The 11,998-nt window shown below is 37.3% G+C and overlaps 1 protein-coding gene across 1 annotated transcript in view; it reads left to right on the top strand.

The window, feature by feature from the left end:
• The first annotated feature begins 6,992 nt into the window (after positions 1 to 6,992).
• skap1 (src kinase associated phosphoprotein 1) overlaps positions 6,993 to 11,998 on the top strand; it is a 28,427-nt gene continuing 23,421 nt past the window's right edge. The window contains exons 1-4 of the mRNA XM_079476181.1: positions 6,993 to 7,217; positions 8,049 to 8,154; positions 8,875 to 8,900; positions 9,131 to 9,247. Coding sequence (XP_079332307.1) covers positions 7,175 to 7,217; positions 8,049 to 8,154; positions 8,875 to 8,900; positions 9,131 to 9,247 — 292 coding nt within the window. The 5' untranslated portion in view covers positions 6,993 to 7,174. The remainder of the gene's footprint in view (positions 7,218 to 8,048; positions 8,155 to 8,874; positions 8,901 to 9,130; positions 9,248 to 11,998) is intronic.

Here is an 11,998-nt window from a genome sequence, read left to right as displayed (position 1 = left end):
ATTTGTGAGATGTCTGTCTTTTGTATGGATGTCACAATACAATGGAGCTAATTTAAATCAGTGTTGCTCATGTCTGTATAGTTTGACAAGAGGAATGTAGCATTACACACCGGGTGGCTTCCTATGACCTTTTCACCCTTTGTGCCTCCAGGCTCTCTAAACATGTAAACACTCATTGGTGCTCAGTAATACACTTACAGATTATATTTGAGGTATCACAATTTGGCACAACACAATAATATTACAAATAATGAAACCATAAAATAACCTGGTAAGCTGCTTTCCACTAAGTCAACATTTCACTTATTTTATACATTTTAGAAAGAAGCTATTAAGATTCAAACACTTTTTTTGTACTTTTTTAAGTAGATAACACATTTCTGCTCTGCATTTAAAACAAATGCTTTTCCAATGGTGCTCCTTTGTTCATAAACGTATTCCTGTAAATCAGCGTCATACGCTTTGGTTTATTTTTTGTGGGTTATAAAATCTGTTGGAGGTCAGCTGTAACAGAGACAGTTAAACAATAGATACCATCTCCATTAGCCTCTATTCTTCTACAAAGTTTGCAAGGACTTGAAAACCTGGTTTCATTCCCAATCATCTGATGGACTGCTCCAATATTTACTCAGGGTGTTGGGTTTGCACAGATCTTGCCCCAGCAGCCATGCACTGTCAGCACCCTCTCCGCTGACCAGGTTCACTTAAAGTTCAGGCCTAAATTAATTCACAAAAGCCAATGGTCTGTCCAGTAGAAGATGAGCAGGGTGGCTTCTCAAAGGTCAACCGAAGGGTTATCTCTCCAAAATTAATTATCTGTTTTGAACTGAAATCAACTAAAATATATTTATAAAATAAATGATAAAATAATGTTATTAAAAAAAGTTGAACCGTAATTGAAATTTGGATATTGGTCTGTGATAATTGGTGCATTTTTGTATAAAGATAATACACATCAACATCTTATAAAAAATGGAAAGATTGCATTTTGTATGTCCAATAGCAAATTTACAAATTCTGGGTTGTTTCAGGTGGGATAACATATGGACAAACCCAATTGTTGGTTTAAATTAATCTTGAAAATATGAGACATTTGTCCATATTTTCCTCAAGAATGTTGAAACAATTTTGCATTTCGGGAACTGTTAATCTGGTAAATCTGCCAAACCAATGTCAATCTGATACAAACTGATTAAGCACATGATGGCCAGTAAAATCGTCAGTAACACCTTACCTCAAGGTTGTATTTGTTAACATTAGTTAATGGATTAGTTAACATGAAGTAAAAATAAACAATAATTCTACAGCATTTATTCAATTTAATTTATGTGAATAATCCAACATTTACGTTTTTAAAATAAAAGTTAAGTTAACATAAGTTAATGCACAATGAACTAACACGAACAATTGTATTGGCATTAACTTACATTAACAAATACTATTTAATGCTCAAAAACTATTGTTGGCTACCACATTTGAGTTATCAAATACAACCTTACTGTAAAGTATTACCAAAACACATTTGTTTAGTCCTATTTATGTTAATGCATTACTGTGCCACAAAGGGATCTCAAGAAAGAAAAACTGATTGGAAAAAATACCCATATAAACTAATTTGTGGGTCAGAAGGAAAAGAGCTACAATGTAATGTTTTTACGTTAGGAAAATTAGAAACTTTTGAGTTGTGTACCTTTGGCTTCCTACTGGGTCTCCCATTTGTGGTCATCAGTGGAACAGCCATAGTGCTCCAGAGACAGATGTTCAGCAAGCCTGAAGGAGGAGGCGGCTGTTTTTCACCAGGTTGTCAGCTTGCATAAAAGCCTTCACTGCAGAATGTGTGGCAATAAGAGCAGCAGATACTGGAGAGTTAGGGGAAGACAAAAATAGCATCTTTAAACAAGGATCTAGGTAAGAAGTAGGCTATGTCAGTAAAGACGGAAACATTTATAAATGTGTGTCTGAAAGAGCGCATGCTGCAGTCAGCGACACTCATTTAAAGCTAATTTGGTGAATAGTGTAGTGGCCTTTTAAAATTAGCATAAAGCAAACGTTACAGATATTAATAAATGATATAACAATTCTGAATAACATTGTTTGGTAATGTGATTTCAGAACTGTAAAATCCGATAAATTCTATCCTGGATTTGACTAGCAACTGCAATTTACATATATGAATATAGGATCTGGTATTTTATTTATTCCATCTAACTAAACAAGGAGATTGTATCAGCCCTCTAAAAACAAGTCCAGTACACACGAAAGGGAAATATTGCGTTAAATATTCGACGACTTGAATAAAATCATATTGACAGGTACACCGCCTTTGCTGTCAGGTCAATTTTAAGGTGATGTTGAGGAGATCTAAAGCATTCAGTGTATATGCTCTCCCTGCTGGGTGTGCTTGTCAGAGGGTCTTTTACAAATCAAATGCCTGGCTTGACTTCCTGAGTCTTGTTCAAGTCCCTCTGAAGCATGTCACTCCGCTGGGGTGCGTGACCTCAAAGAGATAAAAAGAATGCTGTATACACTATTCATGGGGTCAGAGGGTCATTATATGTGTCTTGCCTTTCACAGACATACAGTCAACAGCAAAGACAGTGGCCACATGTGCCCTCCTCCTTTCGGTGCAAACAGGAAGAACAGGAAGATTTCCTCTTGCGCTCTCCACATACTGACCCACACAACCATCCCCCTCTGATTCAACTGTATCTACGTCCTCACGAGGCGATTCAATCAGTGCAATACTTTATAAGTGAAGTAACTAGAGGAACAAGGTTCCTGGGTTTGCCTGCAAGACCCTGCACAAGTGTTGGGATATTGCCAATTTGCAGCGAACAGACATTGGCCTATAGCGCAGTGTTAAACACACACATGAGGCGTTTTTTATAGCATAGCACTGACTGAGTAAAGTGAAGTTATCACTTTTGCTCAGAAAGGTTTTGCCAGTTGCTTATTGAAAATAAACATTACAGACGCCATATTTGAATTGAGGGATTTCCTGCATGTGCTCTTTGGATTTTCAAGCCTGGCAAAGTGTAACCGGTGCTCCGTCAGTCACGTGAGTTCGAAATGTGCCAGAGGGAGACAAATGAAAGCTGACAGTTCATTTTATCAGTGACAGATCATTGATCTCATGGACTCCCTCCCTGGTCTCTTCTATAAGGCGGTGAAGGCCGAATATTAGTGGATACTGATACAACACACCGCCCCGGCTCTAAATCCCAAAGGCTTTATATTCTAACCAGCAGAATATGAGGTATGACGACCCAATGAAGTCTGCGAAAAAGCAAAGCAGTGTGAGATTTTTTAATAATCTTTTATGCATATGTATATTCTTTTACACACATCAGTTGCATAGAAGCTTACAGCATATGCAATACGTAAAAACAGATACAAACTAATACAGTGATATTTAATGCCATCATGGATATCACATGTATATTTATGTGACACTTTCATATCCCTTGTACAGGATTTAACATACCACTCTAAATGTTTATGTTATCAGCAATTTTAGATGTATTGTGGCCATTTCACTTCAGTGTCTGTTGAATTTCAACAAAATTAAACCTCAGGCGTGAAAATCCTCCAACAGCAATGTTGGAAACATGAAAACTGTGATAAATATCAAAGTTATTGTATAAAATATATATTTTTTAACTTTCCCTAAATACACGTACAAATGTTACTGTTGTAATAAAGTGAATATGAACTTCTTTCATTGCAGTATTTGATGTCTGAAAAAACACAGAGCATCTTTTCTGTTATTTTGACCTGTTTCTCCTGTTTTCCTTTTCTGCAAATAAAAACTGTATTTTATTTGAAATTTGGCAGAAATATTGTCATTGGTTCATACAATGAAACAAAAATTATCATTGATCATTATACTCAAACATGTACCTGTAAAAAGTACAATTAGAAAAACTTAAAATAATTTTGGAAGGGTCTCTTTATTTCCAGGGCTGTATGTGCATTTTGTACATATTTGTTCTCTAATAGTTTTTGTATTGAGTCCTTCATTTTTTTGTATTTCAATAAAAATAAATCCTTGTCAACAAAGTTTTTTTCTGATTATGTAAATCGAAAATAGCTGCACGTCACACAAATATAGCTTTTTCTGCACTTGTCAAACATTTTTATACAAAAAAAGTGATTCCAGGCTATATTTAGATGTTAGGAAAGCTTTGCATTCAGGTACCAAAAATGTTAGTAGAAAAACTAACATTCCTCTAAATTCACATGATTAATATTTAGGTGACGACATACGTTGACAATCCCTTTGAGCATCTATCATACTTTTCCCTCTTTGCAAATATTTACCACACAGGTTCTTAAGCATCCACACAAACATCTTGTGCTGCTTGTAAGTCCCCAAAGTGTCTCGTGCATGTGTGTAGAGGTAAATTAGCAGCAAGTAGCTGATCTGAGTTCATGTGATCAAATCAGAAACAGAAATGAGCCAGAGGCTTTGCAAAGGCCAAAGTGTTTTAGACGGTTAAACAGGAAAAGCATTATAAGTTGGTTGATAGTAATTGAATCTCATAATGGAATACGCTAAACTCCAAAACAGTTTCAGTGCCTTTACACTGACCCCTGGTCTCTCTCGGGATGTGTGACCGTGTTGAAGTGTGATTTCTGTCAGGTTGGGGCGGGCAGTGCTGGGGGGGCTCTCAGATGACAGAGATCTGCCCCTCCCCCAAGTGAAACGCAAATGAAAAGGAATGCAGAGATAAAAAGCCAGTGTTCACAGATAAGGGGACAGAAGAAAGGAGCGGCCGAATGCTAAAGGAGCTCTCTTGGGGAGATGAGAGGTGCTGATGGCAGTGTTGGTGGTAGGAGATCATAGCAGGTTCCTCTCATCAGCCCGGGCCGGTGTTTGATACTGGGTCTTTGTCGCCCTTTCAGCTGTGCATTGTTGGGAGGTGTAATCCTGGGCGGATTACAAAGGCAAGATCCTTTCATATGGCTGTGCCCAGCAGGCAGGAGGCAGAGCTCATGCTGGAGTCGAGGGCCACGCTCATTGCTCTATGTACCTTCACAAGGGGCCAATAGCTGCAGGGACAGTGACGCAGGGGTCATTCGGTCATGTCCTCTCCTTGGAATTCTACTCCCCCTTTACATTCAGATGTTTTTCTTTCAAGATCTTCCTCCACCCTGTACCTGCGGAAAACACCTTACATCTAACCCACAATCAGATAAATATCAGAACGCCTATAACATTAAGTTACATGTTTCGCAATGGGTTGACTGAAGAGTGTCACAGTACATAGTCCTATTTGGCATGCCTGTAAAATAACACATTAATAATGTCTATAAATATAAATATCTCCATAAATATCTCTATTGCAATTGTTTTTATTTCCTGGGATTTGTTATTAAAATATACATTTATTTAGCATTTTGTTTTTGGTAATTATTGGGCATAATAGACCTTATAATTGATATTTATTTATTTAGTAACGCTTATTCATCTGTTGTCCCATTTACATGCTTTACCTATTGTCCAAGAATTCATTTGAAACTGTAAATATCAAAATGTAAAAATCTAAACATGAAACTAATCTATTCCAGTAGGCCTATTTAAATATTTTGTTGTGATATTTTGGTATCGTTTCCACCACATTGAAAATTTGTATCCTAGTAAGGTTTATATGTTATCTATTAAGTTTACGAAGTGTGAAAAACAACAAGAAAAAACAAGAAAACACACAAATAAAGTACTTGGAACTAAATAAATATCATGCATATGGTCACATGGAGTATACAAGTTTGGGTTTTAGTAGTCAAAACATTTCAATGAATGAATTGAAAAATGAATAAATAAATTTATTAAGGCCAAAATATATATATACATAATAAAAAACATCCTCCCTTGTCTTGGTAATCAAATAAATACTGATAGTGGTGCTTGCGAATGTATCCTCTTAGCTACACCCTAGCAACCTCCTAGAACCCCACAGAAATGCACTACAAATCACCCAGAACGCTGTAGAAACAACATAACAATACAATGGAAACCCCTGACAAGATGACATCACCCTAGCATTGAATGTTCACCAATCACCACTAACAAAATTGAACAATGATTTTATTATTTAAAACACATTTATTACAATTTGTATTACCAAAATTACATTAAAAATAATATAGGCCTATGGATCTACTTTCACAATTTCTTCACAAAAAGTAAAAACCTAATATTACACTCTACTGGATTTGGAGTCCAATGCATAGTTTATGTTGGCCATGTATAATCTTCAAGTTAAAATATATCCTAATGTGAACAGATTAGTGACAGCGCTTTAGAATTTCATAATCAATTTGTACAATCAAAACAAACAGTTCTTGGTCTGATTAAATGTAGTTACTATTGTAATAACTTCAACAACAGCAGATTAAGTGTGACTCAAACCTTCAGTCATTCACATTGTATCAAAGGCCCGACAATCGTGAAATGTTTTTGCGAAATGATACAAATGAATCGCAGAGACCTCACAGAGAATTGTAGCCTATGACAGTTTGCTATGACAACCTAGTGCTGGTTCATAACTGTACGACGTAAACATCGTCATACCATATCGGTAATATCTAGCACTGTAAAGCCAAAGTGAAATCACGTGACTCGGGGTATCGCTGGCCTATCTCAACCTCATATTCTTGAGTCTTTCAAAGTGGAGATCATGTTGTGGGTGCTACTTACACATTAGACCGGCGAAGCTACAGTGATGTTATCGATGGTCATAAAAGAGAGTCTCCTTTATTGCGGTGTGACGTTTCTGGAGTTTGGTCTGTTGGCCTGAAGGCATCAAAACAGATTCAACACGTTGTATTCAATAGTCCATGATGTGGATGGCCTCACAATATTAAAATAAACAGTAGTAAACTAAAGTAATTTAAAAAAAATGTTACAATGCGTGTCACATTATTGGATGTTGTTAGGCCACATGCTTGTTTCATTTACATGACATGACAATGTGCTGTGCACTTCCTTTATGCCTTCCGTGAACTTCCTCGTGTCGTCTCAAACTGTTTTTCTTTCAGAACGCGAACTCCTTTTGATGATGACAAGTGACAACCAGATTCATGCAGAAAAATCTTTGAGTTCCAGCCGTTGACATCAGTAGCCAATATTTCATTAACGTTGACATCTGTTGGAGTCGAAGAGCAGACCTACATGATGGGAACGGTAGTTGACGACTTCAGACAACTATTAAAAGGTATTTTACGTTAAGTTCATTCTGATTTATAAAATAGCATAATATTGTTAACATTGTTAACTTAATTACGTTTATTACAGTGCAAGTGTAGCAACCTTGTTTTTTGACAGATTCGACAAATTGCATTACTATGGATTTACCATAAATAGCATAGTTAAACTAGCGTAGCAAACCGTATTAAAATAATCGTTCATCGGTGTGGTATATGAATAATTTGGTTAATTTATTTTATTGAGGGAATTTTTCTATTATTTATATGTTTCAACATTTACAACACAACTTAACAACACATGCACTACAATAAATGCTCCTGCAATATAAAATCAACGGTATATACATTACTGTTTAACCTGAGTTCCATTTGAAAATGTCACATTTGAGCTCGTGGTTTAAGTCTTATATTATGATTTCATGGACTTCATTGTCTCTGTCATTATCCTGCTATGCTGTGATTACCCCAGAGAAAAAACATTTGTACAAAACGGCCCGTTATGAATGATGCCAATCACAAGATTGGTAGCTTTGCTGGTACACACAGACAGGATGACTCACACATTCTGTTCTCTATGTAATTTGCATAAAAAGAACACTCTTTTTGTAATTATTTGCATATTTTAAAACACATGGGCTGCTTTGATTAAACAGTACGACATGGGATAATGGTCAATTTTTATCTTATCACACCTGGAATACACGAGAAAAGTTTTAACAATAAAGCTTTTTGAGTTCTGGAACAATTAGGAGTTGAGAATGTTTTATTCATAATTATTGTTTGCTCATTTTTTATGTTTGTATTTTCCGTTAACCAAATTGTAACATCTGTTTTTTTAGACTGTGAACTGTTTGTCTTTGACATACTTCAGGACGAGGAACTCAGTACCGCTGCTCATGAAGCCAGGGAAATTCTCCTGCGAAACTTTTATGTCATCCAGAAAAGGTGAAAGAATCGCAGTACGTTTAATTCATGTGACCACACGCTTGAAGTTGACATAAGGATCTAACACGATCCTGTTTGCATTAACCAATAAACAAAGTGTACATTTTGTTTAGAAGCAAATGCTGTACATGAGGTTCTTGCTCCCAGTGATGATGAAAAAAAAAATACATCAGTTAAACAGAAAGGAAGTGAATTGTTCTTCTATTGTTAAGTATTACAGCTACCCACTAGAGTGGTTTTGTGGTCTGCTGAGCTAAAACAAGGTGTTTGCAAGGAGTGCATGCATGCTTGTTTTCAGCACCGGGTTACATGACTTTGATCTGCCATTGCAATTTTTGCAAAGACTGCAGTGCACAGCTGCATGCATGTGATATAGATATCCAACCACTAGATCTACTATGGCTCTGTAAACAATTTATTGTACTGCATTTATGATGTATCTGAAACATTCATTCACAAAGATGGAGGAACAATGTGTTTAAATGTGACATTAGGGATATTTAATGTCACTGATATTTACATTTTGTACCTGTGTGGAACAATACAACTCAGATGATCTTTAATCATGTCTAAATATAATTATGATATGATATTGGATTTTTACAAATCTGAGAATTGCTAGGTTGTTACTGTAGTAGGTTTCTTTTCAATTCTTAGAATTCTAAATCAAAAGCATGTTCTTCTCTCAAAATGTTTTATTAATCCTCTCTTGCTTTGCAGACATCCACAAGAATTTCCCCACAGATGTAAGTTGTTCCATTTTTCCTATTAATTGCATCACTCTGTGCTGTGCAGATAAGTGTATCACCCACATTTCCGCTCTCGTTCTGTCTTTCCCAGAACAAAAGTTCTTTAGAAAACAGGCTGGTTTCACAAAAACGATTAGATTTTCCTCCCACGCCTGTTATTCATATGTCATCTGTTTTAACAATATTTCTACTTATATGAAGCTCTTTCTTTTTTGTTTTTACCCCAGTTGAAACCAGTCAGGAGGATAGTTCAGATGACAACCGGAGCAACAGTCTGGGTCGTTCTGCCCCCTCAGACGATGTGTCGGTGGCCTCTGACTACCAAGACGAAGTCGCTCCAGAGTGTGAGTACCATGTGAATATTTACATTAAGGAGTATAAGATTTATAGGAAACTTTTCTAAAGCTTTTTAGCACATTGTGGAGTGCTATCTATCTGTTATAAGGAATATGATGGTTCCTATAGTAATGATGAAATCCCCCGGTGGATGTGTTTGGTAACAGATCACCCTCTAGTGGATTCCCACAACCATGCTGCTGGCAGTGAGTAGTGTGTCAAGGGGAATGAGAGGGTGGTCTTTTACCTCCATGGAAAGGGGATGAAGAGCTCCCTCCAGTGGCAGGAGATCTGGATGTCTGAGCTTCAGAAGTGTTTATGGAGCTGGTGTTGAGTTATGAGGGGTTTTCGGGGTTGTGGTATGTTTGCACTGTTTGCCTATGTGTTAGTGTTGCTCATAAATTTTATCCCTCTTGTTCTTCTGAACAATATGTGTATTAGAGTTTGGACACCCCTGATATGAAATTCAAAGTTTAAAAGGAGCGTGCAAAAGAGAGAGAGATTGAGCGAGAGAAAATTTGAAATTGGATGTACAGCAGATTGAAAATGGCCAGTCTGAAATCGGTTTGTTGTGTTTGCATTCTGGTCTACTGTGCTGATTGTTTTTTACGAACGTGGGCAGTTTGCGGTGGCTTCAGGCCAGGTTTGTGACAGATCATCTGCCGCTTGTCCAGCTGCTCTTGCAACTCAACTCTCTACCTGAGGGCTATTTTATCAATCGTCTCTTTTATCAGTCATCATACAACTGACAGTTTTATCAGAAGGATCAAAAGCCTGAAGCTTTGTAGAAAAAGTAAAAAAAGTGAATTAATAAATGAATTACTTTCAATTCATTAGCACTGATCTCTTGTTATCAGCCCCAAGATGATACTGATGATACATATTTTTAGTTCATTGGTAAAGTCTTGTTTTAACATTCACATCAAACAGAAAAATACTAAAAGGGGGTACAAAAATCGCTGCATAATGAATAAAAAGTTGATGTGAGGTATTGTTGAAAAAGTACATTTTTATTGTTTTTATTACGAGTGCAACTTGGTAAAAATAAATAATTGTATTGCTCACCAACCTGGTACAAATAAATCCTCCATCATTCCATTTATTTGATATGTTTGCAGTTTAAGAACAAAAGGGGTCAGACCTGCGTGTGTTCCTTTTGATTCGGGTCTTTGCCGGAAAAAGGCATGTAAGTCTAAGAGGAGTAACTCGAAGAAGATTCGCATCATGTCGCCCTTTCAATAAAGATAATTGACCATCAAGGGCAAGTGCAGTTCAGGGTTCACTTTCAGTTCACCGATCGGGAATCGCACATCAAACCCTATGTGAGGGCATTTGAAATTTCAACGGGAGACCATTTCAGAGCATATGAAATTAGAATGTGAAAAATGCGTATGTTCATGAAGATTAAAGTCTCAATGTGCTCCATTTTCAGCAATTCAGAATTCAGATTTTCTCATTTGCTCTTTATTCAATAAAGACGCTGCATGCTGGGAGCGTTTCAAAGTTTTTTTTAATCTCAAGTGAATGAAAAAACGCCAATGCATATGTAATATGAACGAGCTGGTGTCCTTGCATGCTGATATTTTCAAATTTACCCCATCGTTCCAAAGGGTAAATATAGTTCAGTATAGGCATTCAATTCCTGCTCTGTGTTTTGCACTGTGATGTCATATGCTTGCGTGAGGAAGGGAAATTGACTGTGTCTGCTCGCTCTAACCTGGGTGGAGGACGGGGGAGCAGTTGACTCGTCTGTGGGAGGAGTCAGTGTTATTTCATTTAGCCAGGGCTGCCTCTTCGTCTCCAGAGGGAGGTTTGACATCAGATTTGTTATAGCTGACAGGAACAGATGGGCGCTCTATTGTCAGGGCCCCTGTCTGTATGGTAATGTGAACTGAGTTTCACCCGCAGACCGCACGGTTGACCCCACGGTGCCTGCAGCCTTGTCTGGATGACAGCAACCCTGCAGCCGAAGATGGGAAGCTGAGGGCAGGAGGAGCTTCACGGTGGGGTGGATATTTTGCCAGGTCAAGTTTAGGAAATGCAGAAAATAGGGAAAAAACCTTCTTGTTGCTTTGAAGAGCAGTGCATGTTTATGCATGGGTCAATAACTACACAAACAATATTCTAAAAGTATCATTTTGCACTTTAGTTATTATAGATTCAAACCAAAATATCCACAGTCCACAATTACAGTAATAACAAATACAGCAGAAGAAGTGTACGGTTTGCATCTGATTACTTGTATGTTCAAGACGCTGTATCTATGTATGGACTATCAAAGGCTGCACATGCTCCAGGCCCTTTGTGTTCAGTGACTTGATTTATGTCCAGAAACAAAAGCTACTCTCGTTCCTGTTATCTTACCCCACCACGTCTCTGCAACCAGGGCCGAGGAAGCCAATCACAGACAAGGCGAGGATTCTGAGTTAAGTTGCGCCTTTATCGCAAATTAGATCATCAAGATGTAAATTTGATTTTTTCAAGATGCTACAGGCTTTAAACGAATGGCTGAGTTGGTTAGGAAATTGATTTGTGTAATTAATCTCCAGAGAGTCCAAAAAAAGCTTGCATCAATGAAAAAGACATTTAAGCCTTGTTAAGCACCACTCACAAACTAAAGTGACCAGCCTAATATGCAAATCTATCGCGTCATGAACATCATCATAAACGCAATTGCTGTCAGGGATTATTTCAACAGAGCTTCTGCAGTCTCATTTGGTTTAATTTTGTCCTTTTTACGCATTTTTCTAGACCTGATG

Source organism: Barbatula barbatula (assembly GCF_947034865.1).
Source record: "Barbatula barbatula genome assembly, chromosome: 16".
Lineage (NCBI taxonomy): Eukaryota > Metazoa > Chordata > Actinopteri > Cypriniformes > Nemacheilidae > Barbatula > Barbatula barbatula.
The sequence above is the reverse complement of the archived record's forward strand: the minus strand, read 5'-3'. Positions and strand labels throughout refer to the sequence as shown.